The 22,224-nt window shown below is 38.0% G+C and overlaps 1 protein-coding gene across 1 annotated transcript; it reads right to left on the bottom strand.

Annotated features, from left to right (window-relative positions):
• On the bottom strand, positions 1 to 21,998 carry LOC124258759 (cubilin-like). The gene is made up of 20 exons (XM_046692841.1): positions 21,863 to 21,998; positions 21,158 to 21,239; positions 20,826 to 20,950; positions 20,384 to 20,524; positions 19,302 to 19,389; positions 18,893 to 19,005; positions 13,420 to 13,578; positions 12,928 to 13,012; positions 12,556 to 12,686; positions 11,645 to 11,821; positions 11,147 to 11,237; positions 9,870 to 10,006; positions 9,135 to 9,278; positions 8,384 to 8,474; positions 6,457 to 6,581; positions 5,927 to 6,070; positions 5,480 to 5,570; positions 4,986 to 5,110; positions 4,452 to 4,613; positions 1 to 1,587 (listed from the first exon to the last, which is right to left on the bottom strand). Exons 2-20 carry the CDS (start codon positions 21,202 to 21,204, stop codon positions 1,442 to 1,444), a joined length of 2,322 nt encoding a protein of 773 aa, XP_046548797.1. The 5' UTR covers positions 21,205 to 21,239; positions 21,863 to 21,998; the 3' UTR covers positions 1 to 1,441.
• Between the last annotated feature and the right edge of the window lie 226 nt (positions 21,999 to 22,224).

Below are 22,224 nucleotides of genomic sequence, written 5' to 3'. Positions count from 1 at the left end.
TAATTACCTGAATATTTTATCCTAAAAGACATAAAAAACCATACATTTTACAAACATTTCTTTAATAAACAGCATGGCAAATGTAATCATGTACAATTGTAAAAAAGTAAACATTGCTATAAAAACAAGGTGAAACCTTGACATATATGTGAAAACAGATGTTAAAAGGTCAGCTGTTACAAAACCATTCCGTTATAATGGATGTTGTAAGAAAAGATATTCATATCAGGTTCTTCGTCGAATTTGCAATAAGCAAATAAAAAATTAGTGTACGTTGTTACAAAACTGATAGGGAACTTCTAAAAAGGCATTTAGTTGAACAAACATGAATGCATGACACATTTCATTAATTGTAACATGTAGGAGCAAGACTTAGCTCTGAAACGGCGTGTACAGATTAAAAAGAAGTTGTTCTCCATAAAAGGTGTCTTGTATTCAAAACGGCCAAAAGAAGATATGCTCTCGAAATCTGGATTTCTCTCTCACACACGCTCACACTGGCTACAATCAAATGAGACACTCATTCAAAACTATGACAGGACAGTCCCTATTGCTGTCTCTGACTAAGCCATACCGGCATCAGATACATAGTTACATATTTATACATATTTACAATTGATACACCTCTTCATCGTTGAGCCTTTTAGAAATAATACAAGACTTGTTTCTGATAGGAATAACAAACATCAGAACAAGATATAGACACTTCTGGTTATCTGATGAATTTGGTTTAAACAATCATATCGGCCATGCAACGTATTGGATAAATGCTTGTGTGTTGAAATCAAAATGAATTATGCTGATTTCAAATGGAATGAGCAATAATTCAAATGATAAGTATCTAACTCTATCTGATTGACAAGACATCAACGAATAAATATACACTTTTTAATCAGTACTGTTATTCTGACTGATACTAGTAGACGTGCATGATGCTGACATCCCACTAACGATGACATATGTATATTTATGTCGTTAATGTCAACAGGTGATGTCATTCGATCATGGACGGCATAAATTACTATTCTGACATGTACTATTTACAATTGATATATAAATAGATAGATAGTAGTCCAAACGTATTCCCTATGATTTAACCCGTGGAAATTTTCAAAAATAGTTAATCTGTCTGTCTATCTATCTACACTATGTCTATCTATCTATTCATCTATCTATATTATCTATTTATCTGTACATATAGATACATAAACTGAAGGTAACTAATTAGGGAACATATGACATTAAAAGTGTTCCTTTATCCTTTTCCATGTTTTTTGCTTGCTTTGTATTGCAGTGTAGGTAAAGATCTGGGAATAAATAAAGGGATACTTGTGCTTTCATGTGCTTCCTTATTTGTTTCTCGCAGTATACTTTTGTATTTTACAAAATAATGCCGAGTCACAGGCCTTGCCGTTTGTGGAGGATTTACAAAACAGGAAACTCATTTCACACCATACGTTGTTTTTGGTTTGCCTCTGCGGCATCGTGCGAAGGGCTTTTTAATTATGATGAATACAATAGCACCAATGAGGCACACTGCCAGCAAAGCACCAATCACGCCACCGGCGATTGCTCCAGCATTTGAGTCTGGAATATAATGAAGACTGTCACATACATTGTAATTGCTTCTATCGCGAATAATAATAAATTGGCATTTTAACTGATGTTCTGATGTGTACCCCTGCTGTGTGTGTTCAAGATATTGTGCCAATATATCAGAATACGAACATCACATCATAGTTTGTTTTGTGTTTTTGTTTTACGCCACACTCAGCAATATTCCAGCTATATGGCGGCGGTCTGAAAATAATCGAGTCCCGAAAAGACTACCCAGTGATCAACAGCATGAGCACCGATCTGTGCAATTAGGATACGATCACATGTGTCAACCACCTCAGCGAGCCTGACCACCCGATCCCTCTAACGACAAGCATGGGTTGCTGAACTCCAATTCAAGGGTTATGTACAATTACATTAATAAACGTGAGAAAAAAGGAAGGAGAAAGTAATAGCATGCTTGTAATGCGCTGTTTTCCATGTACAACATGCTCAAAGCGCAAGACATAGAAGTACATACAAACAGACTATAGGAGAGAATAAAAGATTAGAGAGATACATGGAAACAATGCAATGAATTATCGTTTACACTCATAAGCTAATCTGAAAAAGTGCGTCTTTAGTAAAGATTTAAAATTAGAAAGTTCTGAACAGTCACGTAGATATTGAGGTAGTTGATTCCAGGCTGTAGAGGCTGCATACGAAAAGGACCTTTCACCATACGTAGAAGTCCTAACAGTGGGGATAACGAGGAAACGTTTATCCTGTGAACGGAGAGAGCGACATGGGCGGTGCTGTGTGAGGGACTGGGCCATATACGAAGGGGCAGATCCAGACAGACAGCGGAAAGCGAGGCACAGAAGCTTGAATTGAATCCTATAGTGAATGGGCAGCCAGTGTAAAGAATGTAGGAGTTTCAGAGCGTCATCAGATTTACGTGACTGGGTCACTATACGTGCAGCAGCGTTTTGCACACGCTGAAGTTTCCTTATCTGTGTCTTAGTGGCACCAGTGAGAAGGGAGTTACAGTAATCAATCCTGCTCATAACTAGAGACAGGACAAGAGTGGTGGCAGATTCGGTGGTGAGATATGGTCGGATATGTCCAATAGTACGCAACTGAGCAAAGCAGCTCTGGACTAGATGGAAACGTGATCATCCAGTGACACATCTGAGTCGATAATCACACCAAGGTCTTTGACCTTGTCAGCGATTTTGATGTTTGTATTATCAAACCTAAAACATGTAAGACCACACGGTGATCTCCTTTTCTGTGGCCCAAGGACAATGCATTCCGTCTTGTCACTATTCAGTTTTAGTTTGTTGTAATGCATCCACGCCTTGATGTCTTCACAACAAGTGCTCAATTCACTCAAAGCCCTGTGCGCCTGAAGTGGCCTTGACTCCATGGATCTGTAGACTTGAGAGTCATCAGCATAGTGATGTCTGTCCGCTTCATGTCTTTCCACGACACTTCCAAGCTCCTTTATATACAAGGTGAAAAGAACCGGTCCTAAGACGGATCCTTGTGGAACCCCACACGTAAGATATGATGGGTCAGATGACAACCTGTCAATGATTACACACTGACTTCTATCGGACAGGTATGATTTAAACCACTCTAAAGCTGTTCCATCGATGAGAAATTCCAACCTCAGACGTTCCAGGAGTTTGCAATGATCGATGGTGTCAAATGCACTGCTTAGGTCAAGAAGTGCCAAGACTGCGAGATTCTTGTTATCGATGCCAAGCCGAATGTCACTGATCACTTTCAGCAATGCAGTCTCGGTGCTATGATGGCTACGGTAGGCGGACTGTAGATGATCATGAAGGTGTGACTCTTTAAGACGCATTTTGACAAGGAATTCGTTCACATAGAAGTAGTCTTGCTGTTGCACTCAGCAAAATTCATGTTGTATGAATAATAGAGTCTGTGAATGATAGATTCTGGACCAATCAAATTACTGACATGAAGAGCATCGATTTGCGCAACTGAGATACCGTGGCATGCATCAACCAAGACGGCAAACCTGGCCAATTCTACTCAAGATATGAAGTAGTAGTAGTAGTAGTAGTAGTAGTAGTAGTAGAAGTAGTAGTAGTAGAGGTAGAGTAAAAAAAGTAGTAGTAGTAGTAGTAGTAGTAGTAGCAGTAATAGTAGAAGTAGTAGTAGTAGAGTTAGAAGTAAAAAAAGTAGTAGTAGTAGTAGTAGTAGAAGTAGTAGTAGTAGTAGTAGAAGTCGTAGTAGTAGAGGTAGAAGTAAAAGTAGTCGTAGCAGTTGTAGTAGAAGGAGGAGTAGTAGTAGTAGTAGAGGTAGAAGTAAAAGTAGTAGTAGTAGTAGTAGCAGTAGTAGTAGTAGTAGTAGTAGTAGTAGCAGCAGTAGTAGTAGTAGTGGGGTGGAGTAAAAGTAGTAGTAGTAATAGTGGTAGCAGTAGTAGTAGTGGTAGAGTAGTAGTAGTAGTGGGGGCAGAGTAAAAAGTGGTAAGTAGTGGTAGCAGTGGTGGTAGTGGTAGTGGTAGTAGTGGTAGCAGTAGTGGTAGTGGAGGTGGGAGTAAAAGTGTAGTAGTAGTAGTAGTAGCAGTGGTAGTGGTAGTGGGGTGGAAGTAAAAGTGGTAGTAATAGTGGTGGCAGTGGTAGTGGTGGTGGTAGAGTAGTAGTGGTGGGGTGGGAAGTAAAGTGAGTAGAGTAGTGGTAGTGAGTAGTGGCAGTGGTAGTGGTGTAGTGGGAGTAAAGTAGCAGTAGTAGTAGTAGTAGTTAGGGGCAGTAGTAGTAGTAGTGGTAGAGTAGTAAAAGTAGTAGTAGTAGAGGTAGAAGTAGTAGTGTGATTGTGTTACCGTAAGATTGTAAGTGTGACTCTTAACCCAAGAGAATAAGACATGACTCAAAGTGACTCACCATCATCTGCTTCAAGTGTATAGTAATTAATCTCGAATCCTGCACCGGTGACGTCGTTGTCGTTGCTGATTAAATAGAGACCTATGTGTTGTCTTGAACTTCGGAATGTCGGTGTATCTTTTCCACACCACTTTCCAAGAAGTTTGGATGACTTAGAGGCACCTGAAACGATAGGTATATATTGCTACAGGCGAGATAAAACATTATCGATCTGATGGTTACAAAGTAAAGAATAATTTGTAGGGATTGCCCTGTTTTGTCTATACAGCATGTTTTTAAACAGGGATTAATCACAAATCAGTCTTTTTCATGTATTGCTTATTTATACATTTAAGATAGATGAATAGAATTGTCATTGACATATGCAAGATAAAAACATTATCGATCTGATGGTTACATGGTAAATATTAATTTGTAGTGATTGCCCTGTTTTGTCTATACAGCATTTTCTAAACCGGGATTAATCACAAATCCGTATTTTTCATACATTGCTCATTATATGTTTAGGATAAATGAGTATGAAAGTATGCCTACCGTCGTGCACTTGAACTCTGTCGTTGACACAGCCATCTGACTCTTCAATGTCTGACGTCACTACTTTTATGACAACGTTCTCACCATTGGTCACGGTGTATAGATCCCAGGAATATTCCGCATTCCTTAAGAATAATAACAAAAAATGAAACATAACCTGGAATATGGTGTGTATATCCCATTCACTACATACGTCATGACCCGGATCAGAATTGATCTTCAGTAACCCATGCTTGTCCTAAGAGGCGACTAACGGGATCGGGTGGTCAGGCTCGCTGACTTGGCTGACATATGTCATCGTATCCCAGTTGCGCAGATCGATGGTCATGCTATTGATGACTGGATTGTCTGCTCCAGACTCGATTATTTACACACCGCCGTTGTATTGCTGTAATATTGCTGAATACGGCGTTGAACAAAAAACAAAACAAAAAAATTTAGCTCATAACAGATTCTCAAAATACATATGATTACTATGAGACAACTATAGTTACCGTTGGTAGTTCAGAGGGTAGTTTGGAGTGAGAAGGGTGTTCTCTGTCCTCTGAGCGTATTTGTTGATACGTTTCCAGAATGCGAGGTCAGCTGAAAACGATAATGATAATAATAGCATGCTTGTAATGCACTATTTTCCATGTACAACATGCTCAAAGCGCAAGACATAGAATTTATATATATACATAATATATAATCCGTTTAACTGTAATCACTTCTCCCTGAAGATAAAAGTGAAACATGATGGAGAAGATCCGTGTCGTGTGATCATCATATAAAATGCTAGAATATAATACTCTGTGTGCATTTTACTATATCATCCATTCTCATTTCTCATCACCAGACCTCCGAGATAAATATGACACTCTATCTTTGTAAACAATATTACAATAGTCAGATGTACCATTAACACGTTAGTCTCTATAACTATACATCGTACTACTAACCTTCTAGATACGAGAGTGTAAAGGAACGGCGAACAGGCTGGGATGTAGCTAGAAATGTGATGAAGGCATTTCTCCCCGTCATTCTAAAACTTGGCAAACCCATTCCACAAAAACGCCCAATGAGAGGACTTGATCTGGAATTACCTGAAAACATATTTGCAGTTTATCTTCCACCTGCACGATTCCTGAAGGGCAAATATTTCTAACAGCTGTACGTCTAATACTAATATGAGAATGGTTTTATGACGTTTTAAAGCAATATTCCAATAATATTACCAGAAATGGGCTTTACACATTGTACCCATCGAACCCGGGTTTACAGAGTGAGAGCGGACGCTTTTACCATTAGGCCATCCCACCGCCGCCAATATTGAACTGATCCAGTAGTGCTAGTCGTCTACAAAGTCGATATTTTTCATCGATGCTTCAAGACCTGATGCTTAAAACTTAGTTATAGTTTTCTTTGAAAACGGGAACCCATGTCCATCCCAGGATGATATAAAAATAACATTGAGTTAAAAGAACCGTACCATCATAAATCAGTATTTTGTCATCTGTGCAGCTCGCGGATGGCATTATTTCCGACTTCGTAACACTAATGTCAAGTGTCTTCGTACTATTCGCTCTTCTCAACAACCACGAACAGGAACGACTCCTAAAACAGATGTTTCAGGTTTAGCTGTACATCAAGCATCAGTGCTGATTAATATTGCAGATGATGTGACATGGAAATCTGACTGGACATACGAAATGATAACACGTTAACAGGTTTCCTACGAGGGGCTATCAAACAGTAGTGAGCTTCGCCAAGAAAATGATACAAATGCAGCTGTTTTTAAGCTATGACTTTCTTCATATATACCTGAAGCAAATTGGTCTTGTTATGTACCAGCCTCACGATTCACCCCTTTTATTTGACTATTTATTTGCTACGCCCCTTCCAATTTTGTGTGTTGAGATAGTCAGAAGTCCGCTAGAACCAAACTTAGATACTGAGATATTGAACCGACTCCCCCTTCATGTTTAATGAAAGAGCTTGCTTTGGAGGCACTACCCACCCCCTTTCAGATGCCGTAATCATCAGGACAAAACGTATATTCTACATGATGTGAAATTTTGGATATGGCTTTACTAATGATTCCTTCAAAATAAAATGTCCGCTAGAACCAAACTTAGATATTATAGTGACTCCCCCCTTCATGTTTAATGAAAGAGCTTGCTTTGGAGACACTGCTAGAACCAAACTTAGACATTAAAGTGACTCCCCCCTTCATGTTTAATGAACGAGCTTGCTTTGGAGACACTACCTACCCCTTTCAGATGCCGTAATCATCAGGACATAGCTTATATTCTACATGATGTGGAATTTTGGATATGGCTTTACTAATGATTCCTTCAAAATAAAATGTCTGCTAGAACCAATCTTAGATATTAAAGTGCCCCCCCCCCCTTTTATGTTTAATGAAAGAGACACTACCCACCCCCTTTCAGATGCCGTAATCATCAGGACATAACTTATATTCTACATGATGTAAAATTTTGGATATGGCTTTACTAATGATTCCTTCAAAATAAAATGGAATCTTTTCAACCATTGGAAATCGAGAATATATACCATTACAAAAGTAGGGGATATTGGATTTACAAGATTGATAAAATGCAAATGACGAAGCCAATGAGGAAACAGATGATGAAGAGAAATGAAGGGAAAATGTGACAATGTATTCCATTCCTTTGGAAATGTTTCATCTGTATGGATATATATTATTTTTTCTCATATGCTTTGGCAGTGACTTGTGGTATGCTCGCAAACTGGAATATCCCCTACTTTATTTTAATGGTACTCACTACGTTCTGGTAGCCCCCTGAAACAACGTAAACTATGAGCTATATTAATCACATATATTGGGTACGTCATCAGGGCCTGTTCCTGTGGTCGGGTAGCAAGCACACTGACGTCAAGGTCACATTGTGAGTGGTATGTGAGTAAGTATGGTTTTACGCCGCTTTTAGCAATATTCCAGCAATATATCGGCGAGGGATACCAGAAATGAGCTTCACATATTGTACCCAAGTGGGGAATCGAACCCGGGTCTTTGGCGTGACGAGCAAACGCTTTAACCACAAGGCTACCCCACCGCCACATTGACAAAATACCCATGGTACAGTGTTTTAGTATTGAAGTTATTTCTTGATAAAATTATAGAAATTCAATAATTTCATGATGCATCTTAATTTATCTAAATATATACACTTGAAACATGAAACAGATGGTAAACGTATGTAATAGACTGTTGTGGACAGCTTAGAAACCTTGACTGGATCGTGGGTAGGAGGTGAGGTTATACTGTTTCTTAATATGTGATATTACCCCCTTTCAAACTGTACATGCACATGATACATATGGATGTTTTTGATTTGTTTGATGTGGAATATTAAAATTTTATTTCAACTCACTGACTGTAGCCCTCAACATTTCCGGGAAATATAATGTTCCCGGAACTCGTTTTGTCGTTGATGTCGATCGTATAATCACAAGGCAATGGATCTGAAAGAATACATAGCTTGTTATTTATTTTGATATTATGTATAAGTAGATGTCAAGAAAACGCGACTAACTCTTTACCACGTAGGTAAGAAACATGTTTATTGCAGTCATCCTGATATTAGACACATACATTTATGTATCTGAGCAATAAGAAAGCGTTGCTCATCATGTTGAAAGTCTTTGTTCGACTTTAACATGGTTGGAGTGTATAAGACCCGTTTATAGTGGTGATCTTCCTGGAATACTACTTTTAATTATAAACGGCATAAACGTCAGTCATACACCCCACATATTTCTCCACGTGACTCTCAAAATTAGTTCATGCTTCACTTGAAGATTATCATATAAACAATCAGTATGAATAAGTGGTCTCCTTAAATTCTTTCAACCCTTTCTGATCACTCAAGAAATCTTTTCTTAAAGAATGTTCGTTGTCCCATTATATCATTGGTATATGTCCGTGACATCACTATGAGTAATTGTTAAACCTGTAATTCGAGAAAATCAGTTTGGATACTAGTCGCATTATTGAGAGTAGTCACCTCTAGTTTGCAATTATTATTGAGAGTAGTCTCCTCTAGTTTGCAAGTATTATTGAGAGTAGTCACCTCTAGTTTGCAAAGTCACCTCTAGTTTGCAAGTATTATCGAGAGTAGTCACCTCTTGTTTGCAAGTATTGCAGATTCATTCCTCTGTAAGTACCCTCAGCCCTTAGCAACAACGTCATTACGTAGGATGTACTCTGCCGCTGTATCAACGTCAGGTTTCCACACTCCCAGACACTGGGTGCCGCATCACTTGCTCCTGTAACAGAAATACGAGCAAAGAGATGAAGAGGTGGAACACAAACTAAACAGTTCAGCCCCCTCCCTTCCATGTCATCACATGAATGAACTGAAACCGTTCATCTAACTAAGACGTGTCTGAACCTTGAGTCAATCAGGTATTTCAGTTGACAATAGAACTTTGTTTTAATAAAAGTTAAAATATAGTATTTGTGGATACCTTGCCTGGCACTCGTTGATAAGGGAATAGAACACGGACTGGCCTCACCAGGTCGGTATTATGTATAAAAGTAGGGTATTCCTTTGAACGGTGCATTTATATCTCTGTCACTTTAAAACAGACATTAGCGCTCACGCGTGCATCCCGTTGCTTTATAAGTTACATAATATTGTAAGTGGCGGTTAAAGCCATTTCACTTCATCTCACCACTGAGAACTTGAGAACATATTTAAGTGCATTCATAAACAATATTCGATTACACTCTGCATGGAAAATAACGGACACATAATACCATGCTTCTATAGTTAATTCATAAACAGAATTCGTTTATACTCTGCATGAAAAATAACGGACATATAATGTCATGTTGCTGTAGGCGACATAACTCACCGTCACTAATTCTCAGATTACTAGACTGGTATTGACATTCGCCAACGAACGTGGAATCAAGTTGAAACTCAGTTCCGGTGAGCCGGACGTACTTGGTCCTATCTGATGCTGTTATCGTCCAAGTACAACGGATTTTCCTAGTGACGAAGAGAGACGAAGAGACGTCAAACAGATGTCACATGTTATATATCATTCAACTACCTGAACTAAATGCTATATGTATTCACATCACACCAAAAACAATAATTGTTTTGAATGTAGAGGGCGAGTAAATGAGTAAGTGAATGTTATTTTACGCTCAAATGTCCACATCAGCTGCAATACACATGTACAGGGTACAGGGGGATACAATATGTCCATCGTTGTTACCAGCTGGATAGCTCCGTTAAACTGGGAGAACCAGTGGTATTCGAGATAAACATGAAATTGTTCTGTGTAGACAGACAGACAGAGGTTATTTCCAGTAAAAGGCCGTAGGCCAAAAATACATCCAAAAGGAAATTCCAGTGTAGTCAGGGGCACAATGATCATTCAAGTGGGTTTATAATAATCCTTTTAACATAAAATAGATACAAGGCAACGGATTTTACAGTGCCTACATTAGTATTCTTGAAAATATTTGCTAAAGAATATATGTATAAGGCTTACCTCTCTCTTAGTTGTGAATAGGATTCACAAATGAACAGTACATGAAATTCATCTTCAATATAGGTAAGACCTTTAGATTTACATGATGTACAAAATCTTTGATTATAATCAGTGTTGTTATAACGCCCAGTTTCTACAGCTATTTTAAAATTGCTACACCTAAATTGTGCTAAAACAGCTCTTAAATGTGTACAAGGTTAAACGATAAATAACATTCAACATTTAACGCTGATTTAAAATACTGATGATAGTTGCAGTTTGAGGAATTACTCAGGGAAGAGTACCAGTACTGTTTTAAAATATCTTTTAAATAAGCTTATAAACATCTTTACATCACCAGCATCTTGGCTAAACCAAACATATCCAAAACCAGAATTAAAAAGAAGACTTTAAAGTTTGATGCCCTTGTTGTTCTACCACTATCATCTAATGACCTAAGCATAAGGTAGCTTTGAAAAGGTAAATTGTTCTGTATATTTAGCTATAAATGCATAAAAATAGCTGATGGTGATAGGTAACGGCTAGGTATCTTTTTATGACGAAAAGTAATTCTTAAGACAAGAGGATGTATGCATGTTTGAGACAAAAGGATATGTGCATGCATGATTGGTTGTTAAGTTATCACTTACCCGTCGTAACTGTTTGGGTAATTGGGAGATGTAACGCTTTGGGCACTATCGGTAGCAGTCAGAGATCCACCACACTGAGGTACGTATTCATCTACTCAACAGAAACATGGAAATATGTATGATTCCAGAGGAGATGAACGGTAAGGAAATGAAAATATCATTCTCAAGCACCTGCACCTTTGTATGGTGGCTGATTAGGGCCTTTGCAGCATAAAACATGACTGTACATTACTTGGACTTAGGAAAGTCTTTCTTGCGATATGCCAGTAGAATGAATGAATGAATGAATGAATTGTTTAACGCCGCACTCAGCAATAAAGTCATATGTCGGCGGTCTGTAAGTAATCGAATCTGAAACAGACAATGCAGTGATCAACAACATAAGCATCGATCTTCTCAATTCGGACACTATGACATGTGTAACACGCCTAATGAATGAATAATGAATGATTATACATTTGATTCACTAAAGTATCACACACAAGTGATGTACAATACCTGTGAACGCTCCACTCTTGTATCTCATCTGGAAGCCCGAGTTTGTTGGTGTACCTTCTGTGTGGAATACCACTAGCATCACGTTATTGGAGCTAACAAACGTCGGCAAGTCAGTACCACAGAGCCGGGATTTCTGGGTATTAATCGACTTCAGTGGCATCGAGGTTGCTTGGTATCCTGGATATAACCAGAACCATTTAGGTAACTGCGTTGGAGCGTGAAGGTCAATATAATGAATGAATATTCTGACAATTTCACTTCGGACATTAGAGTGTAAAACAACTCCGAGCACTGGAATTTCCCATGAAAGGTATTCCTACAGGTATGGGGTTTTAATGGTTGAAGGTTAATCCCAGTTACGGATACCTAATGAATAATGGAGCAAAACAACTCAGTATAAATCTGAAACTTAAACATACCAATAACATCTGAAGCATTAAAGATCGAAAGTTACGACTGTATATTGGAAGGCATAACTGATTATAGTCTGTCTCACAGTCACATTGTATCCCTACTGCCTGGCCCTGCCTGCAATGATAAAGCCCTAAGTGAAGCAAGTCCAGATTTTCCCAGGTTATGAATCTCCACACTCACTGAGGCTATTTTCAATTAAAATGGGTTTACTTGTTACTGTCAAAATCATAATATTCAGGGACTAAGCGTTAGTCTAAACTGGTTGAAGTTCACTGCCCTGTTTCACGAACTGATCGTGGCATACAACGATGTTATACCGAGTTCAACTATAAGAGCTTTGGTCGTCTTAACGCCAAGAAAGAGTTGTAGAACCGGTCCCAAGACAATCTTTATTGCATCGTGGGTTGTTTGTGAACACGACTTTGTTGTGATACATGCTCATGGATCAGTTAAAAGAGACGATGCTTACTTGAAATGGAAAGGGTTAATGCACTCACCGTCATAAACAGTTACATAGTCACGTGTGCACTGGCCGCTTACTTCTGCAGGGAGATCTGAACTCATTACCTCGAGTTTGATTCGATAGTGATAGTTGGTGGTTAGTGTGTATGTAGGTTTCTCCGAATTACTGCAGAAGATGAGAAAACAAAAATACTGTTTATACTCATTCAATAGATATTGCACAATCACCTTACGTTATCAGGTAGATCGCAGAGTAGAGTGGTAGAATATACAGAACGCGTTTGCAGTTTGTAACAAGAAATACTTTCTAGTTTGAGTTTAAAAGCTTAACAAACATTAAGCAGCACAGAGCAGTGTGAAATTCCGTTTGAGCATATGGCGTTAAAACCAACAACTTGAATTCATACCCCGGGTAAGGCAACGGGTATCTTGGGGAGAAAAAGTAGGAATACGTAGAATCAGCAATAAAGCCATAGCTTGAACAACTGTCATCTGCAAGAAAACATAAAACTACCATACTACATATCCTTCACATTCAACAATTATATGACTTATGTCTCGCTCACATTATATTCAAAGATAACTGCAACTTTTGTACATTATGTATAGACTTTTGTCATGACGCTTAAGGATCACACTAACTGTTTTAAAATAAATGACAAGCATGTTCTTGTAATCAAGTTCATCAAACAAGATATTTTGTATACAAATTATAAGTATTGGTACGAGTATGTTTTCATCTATTGGTTGTAATTTTCAAACAAACGATTGTAGTTGCATGAAAAATATGGTTAATTATTATAATAATAAGATCAAGCCTTCAATAATACTGACTTCGATTGTCCATTGAAATCTTAGTACGATAAAACCGTATATTTTCATTTCAAGTACAACTTTACCGTTATCATCCGATGTTTGACTGTATGAGATGTTGAAACCTTTTCCGTTGTTGGTGTCATCAGTTTGGTAGACAACAGTCATCACACGTCCTGTGCTTTGTAAACAGTAACCGTTTACTCGGCCACTCAGTGTTGCCAGTATGTTGGAAGTAGAAGACCCTGTTTCATCAAACAGAAAATACAGTGTATAAGAGAAGACAGTGTGTTTAAACATGAGAAATACAAGGACATACGTAATACCTGTCTCGTGTGAATTTGTGTAGGTACCTTGCCGATACATATAATATTGCTATAACCTTTCATTCATTCCTACCCTTGGCGTTGAACTTTCAATATTAATTCGCAAGAGGCAGGTAATTCGTAAGTTTGTATTTCTAGCAAGCTAATGTTTGTGCCACCAATGGTCATGTCATGGGGAAAATCGACAAAGTCTTACAAATATGTTATTACGATAAATCCGACCTATAATGATTGGGTGAAACGAGATGTCATAGAAACTGTGAAATAAAGGATATACCACAAACAATCATTTCCCATTACCTGACTGCGGTCAACTGACGAGGCTTTGCGGACATAAGCGGATAATCAAATAGCGCCACCATCAACCATCTGTATACATATAAACCATTATCAACCATCTGTATAGATATCAACCACGATCAACAATCTGTATACATATCAACCATTACCAACCATCTGTATACATGTCAGCCACTATCAACCATCTGTCTACATGTCAACCGCTACCAACCATCTCTATACATATCAACCACTATCAACCATCTGTACACATGTCAACCTCTATCAACAACCTGTACACATGTTAACCACTATCAACCATCTATAACATGTCAACCAGTTACCACTATCAACAATCTGTACACATATCAGCCACTAGCAACCATCTGTATACATATCAACCAGTAATAACCATATGTACACATATCAACCACTATCAACCATATGTACACGTATCAACAACTATCAACCATCTGTATACATATCAACCACTATCAACCATATGTATACATGTCAACTAATATCAACCATCTGTACACATATCAACCACTATCAACCATCAGTAAACATGCAACTAATATCAACCATCTGTACAAATATCAACCACTATCAACAATCTGTACACATTTTATCCACTATCAACCATCTATTGCATGTATCAGTTTATTGCATGAAGGCCAGAGGCCCATATACAGAATAAATATGTATGATATGTACAACATATACAACATGCGACACACACGTTACATTGAATCTCTTCTCAATATAAGAGCGTGATAAATAAATAGAGCTACCTTATATTGTAATAGGGATGCTTTACATGAAAGTATTGAATACAGTTTTGTAGCATTAATATTTGATTGTAGCCATTGCGGAAAATACAGTTGCCTTAAATCATTATATGCAGGACAAAGAAATAGAAAGTGTAATTCATTCTCTACAGTATTACAAAATGGACAGAACCTTTGTGATTTTATAATAGATGAATATCTTCCTTGATTGATATATAAATCATTTAGGCCAAGTCTCAGGCGCATGAAAACACTACGAAGCTTTTTACTACGTAAATTGTATAGATACGACTCAGGTTCAAGTAAAGATTTAAACTCACGATAGCAATCATATCTTGAACTTTCATATAAAGATGAATGCCAGTCTTGTTTAAAGATATCAATAGCCCTGGTACGAAATAGTTTGATAAATGCATTAACGTCGCCCAGGGTTTGGGATAGCCAAACAAATCCAAAGCCGTATCTAAACAAAAGAATACGAATACGGGTTGCCCAAGTATTTTTACCAATATTATCAAGATGGACAATCATATTGTAGGTTTTTTTGGGCAGACGATGTTCTGGCATATTTATTACTTTACACCAGTACTTTAAACAGCGAGAGTAAGAAATTATGTACAAAGGAAATCTCCCACATTCACCGTACACCATATTATTAGGGGTAGACATCCCAACATTTAAAAACCTTTTACATGCAAGAAGGTGAACCTTTTCAATGGCATAAAATTCCTTATTGCCCCAAATTTCAGACCCATAACGAAGAATAGGCTGTACTTGGGAATCAAACAATTTGAAAAATATATTGGGACCAACAACCCCCAACTTTGGTATAACAGAGAGCAATTGAAGTAGGGCCCTTTTCCCTCTAGTTGCCAAATTAATAATGGATTTGTTCAGATTTAGTGTATGTGTAAACAGTATCCCTAGATATTTATATTCGTTAACAACAGTCATACGCTCACATTTAAAGTACCACTTTTCTGTAGCTGCCGTTGGGCCACCCTTACGAAAAACAACAATTTTGGTCTTTTCAAGATTAACATCAAGTCGCCAGTTATCTGAATAAGATGAAAGTGTATCAATTTGTCTCTGAAGGCCAATAACAGTACTTGACATAAGGATCACATCGTCGGCAAAAGTAAAATAAAAAGTTCAACAAGATCAGGAAATAATTGGATGCCATGTCTGCCAGATTGTATAACGTCAAAATATAGTTCGTTGATAAAGAATGAGAAAAGTATGGGGCTTAGAACACAGCCTTGTCGTACACCAGTAGGACAATCAAAATAGTCACTGAAAGCATCATCACATCGAACACAAGACTTTACATTTGAATACATTGACCTGATAATATCAAACATTTTCCCTTTAAGACCCCTATTTCTAAGACATTTCCACATTTTATCTCTGTCAACAGAATCAAAAGCCTTTCTAAAATCAACAAAGGCTACATACAATTTTCTTTTACTAAAAGCTAAACATCGCTCAATTACTGAGTATACAGTAAAAATATGATCAAAGGTTGAGTATTCCTTTCTAAATCCAGCTTGTGAATCTGGGATCAAGTCCCTCATATTTGACCACTGTGTTAGCCTATTGTTGATAATAGATACAAATGTTTTACCAACAACACTTGTCAGAGATATGCCCCGATAATTGTTAGGGTTATTTATGTTTCCATTCTTAAATAATGGAACAATTATTGATTTAGCCCATTCAGACGGAAAACATCTAGAATCAAATATCCGATTAAAGCTTTTAACTAGAAACGGCATTATCTCAGGCAAGGCAGTTTTGATCATCTCTGAAATAACACCATCCACACCAGCAGACTTTCCAACTTTAAGGCGAGATACAGCATCAACTATTTCTAATTCTGTAATAGGAGACTCAAGTAGAAACTTATCAACATCACTAAACTCGTCACATCCATTATCTGTATCTATTGTGTCATCATGTACATCATAGATAATATCGTCCTTAGACAACAAGTCCCTGAAGTGGCAAAACCATTCTGTTTGTGATATACTTGATACGGGTGGGGAGCCTCTTTGTAGGGTGCGAATATTTTGCCAAAACAGCCTAGGACTGTGGAGGGTACTATTTAGTCGACATAGCCTTGAGTTTTGCACTCCACGCTTAAAAGCTCTACAGGAACTCTTATACTTATTTCTAATTTTACAATAGCTCCTACGATTCTGCTCAGTGCGACAACGCCTAAACCGCCCAAGAGCCTTCCTTGATTCCGATCTAGCTACATTACACTCCTTGTTAAATTTAAGTTTACGATTTAGATCACCTTGTCTAAACTGTCTCCTCATACAAGATGCTGAATCTAATATATACTTTATGAAATTGTCTATGCCCTCTTCAAGAGAAGTCTCCAATTTACTAAATATTGACTCATTATTGGCATCCAAACTTGCTTTGAGAGAACTTATAAATTCATTCTGCTTAGAAGCATCCCATACAAATTTACTAAAACTAGGAGTCTTAGCACAATCAACTGTCCGGTTAGACCGGTATGTACAAGGAAACCTGAACGACAACTCCAGAGGAAAATGGTCAGAATCAGGTCTATCGCCAACATTTAACTTTTCTACGAACTCAAACAAATCAGCAGATGCAAGAAAATAATCAACGACACTTGAGCCATTTGCTCCAACAAATGTAAACTCTCCACCTCTGTCTCCTTCTACTCTACCGTTCATTATGAACAAGCGACACACATAACACAGATTCAGTAGTACACGCCCAAATCTGTTAACGATACTGTCATGTGACACACGCTGGTCAACAGGAGCATTATCTACATCTGTATAGATATCATCATTACCAAATTCATCCCGATCTTCGCAAATAGGATTATTTTCATTACTAGTACGAGCATTAAAATCGCCACATAGCAGTACATGCGAAGTAGACATATCAGACCAGTTGTCTAATAAAAACGACTCCAGTCTTTCAATGAGACATCTTGTATCAGTACTTCGGTCGTAAAATGTAGAATTCACAGGGGGAACATATATACAAACAAGAAATAAGTCATTTGGTAGATTAAATACAAATCTATGGAATTTCAAACACACAAAATTGTTGATTTCAGTCTTCAGTTCAACACATTTGTTTGCAATGTCCTGTCTCACGCATGTCAACCAGTTACCACTATCAACCATCTTGACACATGTCAACCACTACCAACCACCTGTGTACATGTCAACCACTATCAACCATATGTACACATATCAACCACTATCAACCATCTGTATACATGTCAACCATCTGTATACATGTCAACCACTCTCAGCCATATGTATAAATGTCAACCACTATCAACCATATGTATACACATCAACCATCTGTATACATGTCAACCACTCACAACCATCTGTATACATGTCAACCACTATCAAACATCTGTATACATGTCAACTAACATCAACCATCTGTATACTTATCAACCACTATCAACCATCTATTGCATGTCTACAAGTAACCACTATCAACCATATGTACACATATCAACCACTATCAACCATCTGTATACATGTCAACCACTATCAACAATCTGTATACATGTCAACCACTATCAACCATCTATTGCATGTCAACCAGTTACCACTATCAAACATCTGTACACATATCAACCACTATCAACCACTATCAACTATCTGTTTACATATCAACCACTATCAACCATCTGTATACATGTCAACCACTATCAACAATCTGTATACATGTCAACCACTATCAACAATATGTATACATGTTAACCACTATCAACCACATGTATTCATGTCAACCACTATCAACCATGAGTATACATATCAACCACTATCAACCATCTGTATACATATCAACCACTACCAACCATATGTACACATATGAATCACTATCAACCATCTGTATACATGTCAACCACTCTTAACCATCTGTATTCATGTCAAACTAAATATCAACCATCTGTACACACGTCAACCACTCTCAAACATCTGTATACATGTCAATAAAATGACATACATTGTTCTTTTTGTAATGGTATGGCAATAGGTGAAGAGGGTCAATCAAGGGAACTAAACTCAAGTAATAATAGTTCAATCTCATGTAAAAGAGTCTTATTTGATTTCTCTTGACACAGACAGTGTAAATGTAAACTTTGATACCGTCGTATATCTTGAGACTGTCGGCGCCATCAACCTCCACGTCTAAATCAAGAAGATAGATTCGGACAAATCTTTGATTCAATGCTGAAATTGTCCAGCGGCATGTTTGTGGCCTGAAACATCCACATAGAATTGTGTATGCCTGCTAGTAATTCCTGAGGTACATGAACACTCGTTTCTTTTAAAACCGCACAATCAATATTCACGTGTGAGAAATTATTGAAACACTGTTTATTCGTATTTCAGGGATTTTTCAAAGTGAATTTTATGAGTTAGATAGTGCATTTTATCACACATTTCTAATAAATACGATTGTATAGAACATCATTCAGTGGATGTTGATCTAGATTTAGCTTTCATTATTTGTCACACTTTGTAAATTGTACCATAAAATGTAAACAAAACTTACGTAAAATTTTCTTTGGGGTACCCTGGAGACGAAAAGTGTTTGCTGGCATTGGCGGTTAACGATTGGGTTCCACATGTCGGTATGGTACCTGTACCAAACATGGAGGGTCATCAGTTCATCACTAGCAGAATAAGTTATTTATATCTAAACTTTTATGGTGTTTTATTCAGTGTTAGTATTGACTTTTACCGAGATTTGTTCGCAGTTAATATCATGGGTGGATGGTAATGAAAGGAACGCGCCATCATGTCGCTTAAGACATTGTGTAAATGTTGAGCATCCACTGACATAGTGTATAACAGTCTTGCTAACTGTAGTACATAATCTACATTTCATATATGCATACGATGTAAAACAATACACTGACGGCTACGAATGGAAAGTGAGGGTTCTGAGCAGCAAACAGAAGGCCTGCTGTTTCACTATTCAGGTCAAATGTCTCCCAAATTCACTGCACATAAGGGGCGGTGGGGTAACCTAGTGGTTAAAGCGTTCGCTCGTCACGCCGAAGACCCGGGTTCGATTCCCCACATGGGCACAATGTGTGAAGCCCATTTCTGGTGTCCACCGCCGTAATATTGCTGGAATATTGCTAAAAGCGGCGTAAAAGTAAACTCACTCACATCCCACTGCCCAAAACCTCGGTGTATCGGTTGCTCAGAGAGTATTCCCTTGAACAGCTGTGCTGGTTTGATATGGCAGTTACCTTTCTGAACCGTCCAGCAATACGGAACCATCAGAAAATCAACACTGATATTGCGATTGTGTCCAAAATCCCAGGCTCGTTTACGAAAACTGTGGAATGCCTTGTTTTGATCTTGAGTTTTGAAATGTGTCCCAAAAGAATCACAAGTCAATATACGTGTGTACAATATAATTCTGCTATGACGAATCATCTCGTTAATCAAACCAAGCCCACCCTTATAATCTATTTTAATATAAACGACAAGGCAGGGTGAGGTTGTCTATTCTCTGATACGATTGTTCATTCCATGAAGCCAGATGATTCCTAAGTTAGATCTTCACACATTTGGTTGATTCTATTATTACTCTCATATCATTCATTGTGATACTACACATACCAGATATTTGTTTGTATTTCAGCCGAAACCCTGTTGCCTGGTTGGTTCCATCAGTGGTGAAGACAACAGTCATATTTGGTCCTGTACTCTGAAACCTTGGTCTGCTCGTTCCACAGAATGTCCCAAGTTCCGTCTTATTAGCTTATTGAAAATATGCAAAAACAAGGAATAATCTCTATAGAATCTTTCACAGCAAGTGTAATAAAATAATTATATACACGTAATAACTCTATCAACACACATACTGGACCGATAGATGTTAGCATATATGATACAAATACGGGAGGTTAAGTTCAGATGACAATGAATGAAAGACAATTTGCGCACCACCTTGTAACAGGAGTATGTCGTTGTGTAACAATATATTTAGATTCAAGGTGGCACTTCTCTTGTTACTCTGTAGTTCCACTGTTGAGAACAGATGTGAAATACTCAGACTTACAGTTCGTCACAGTCACTCTGTCACTGCTGCAAGGTGAGGTGTCGGCGATGTTGGAGTCGACAGTGACAAGTTCGATCACAGCATCGTTATCCTCCGCCAGGATATTCCATTTGCAATTCAAGTTACTGCAAGGACAAAGGCGATAGTTTCACAAAGAAACTGAAGGTACAATTGAAGGAAGATGCATTTAGCAAGGGGTGCACACGTAGGAATATCTCCTACTTCATCTATCAAGTTATCCGGACTTGTTCTCGTCACTATATGGCTGGAATAATGCCGATGTGACGCAAAGCGATGGAGGTTGTTTGAACAAAGATAATACTATTATTTACCTATAGTACGACGTTGGGTAACCTGGGGACTGGATGTACGAATCCATGTCTGTAGCCAGTAGAATCAGTGTACAGTCTTCCTCTGTAAACACAAATACAAATGCTTCATGTATTGTTGTTAAATGGAAATGTCAAATAATAATAAATAATGATAATAATAATGATTATTGGCTTGTTTAGCGCCTACTTTTCATCACTGATGCTCAACGGTGCTGCATACATTGTAAAAACACAGTAAGAGTGAAAAAGGAGTTCTATTTAAAAGCCATCTTGAAGAAGTAGGTGGAAACGTGTTATGGCTGGGTCCTGTGAATTTGGTACAACGATCCGATAAAAATGTACACTAATGAGGTCAAAGTTGTGGAATAGCGTTTGTTTATAGCTGAATGGAGTATACCAACACAATGGCCCATGGTCAAAAGTAATCAGAGTTTACTGTTACATTGCGTCAGTGATGACACAAATATTAAAGAAGTAGAATTACACAAACATCATGAGCCGTGGGGTAGCCAAGTGGTTAAAGCGTCCGCTTGTCACACCAAAGACCGGGGTTCGAGTTCTCACATGGGTACAATGTGTGAAGCCCAATTGAGGTGTTCCACGCGGTGATATTACTGGAATATTGTAAAACCACACTCACTCACGCAACACAAACATCAATACATACACCTTATTCTTAAACATATCAGTGTAAATGATAATTACTGGGCACACTCCTGTAAGTAGCGGAAAATCCTTTATTGTTTCTGCGTATCCGTGGTGAATGTGATCTTCATGCTGTAGCCTCCACTTTGAAAGCTGGCGGTCTGCCTGCCACAGATTGTAGACAGTGTCTGAACTGCGCCTCCTGAAGCTGAAAAGGGAGATAATTATACCAAAGTGAATGAAGCGAGTAGACAATTAACGTGTGATTGTACACCAATGTACATGTCATATACTGTTAAAGTATGCAAGCAACTGACAGTGAAAAAAATCACAAGTTATTGATATTTACTTACTAAAGTAGATTCGCATTTCTGGTCAGCATCAAGACAGTACTACATACATGACGACTCTATTGCACGACG

The sequence above is a fragment of the Haliotis rubra genome, unplaced genomic scaffold, assembly GCF_003918875.1.
Source record: "Haliotis rubra isolate DU_JTF1 unplaced genomic scaffold, ASM391887v1 Scf70, whole genome shotgun sequence".
Taxonomy (NCBI): domain Eukaryota; kingdom Metazoa; phylum Mollusca; class Gastropoda; order Lepetellida; family Haliotidae; genus Haliotis; species Haliotis rubra.
Note: the sequence above shows the minus strand (reverse complement) of the source record. Positions and strands in the feature narration are given on the sequence as shown.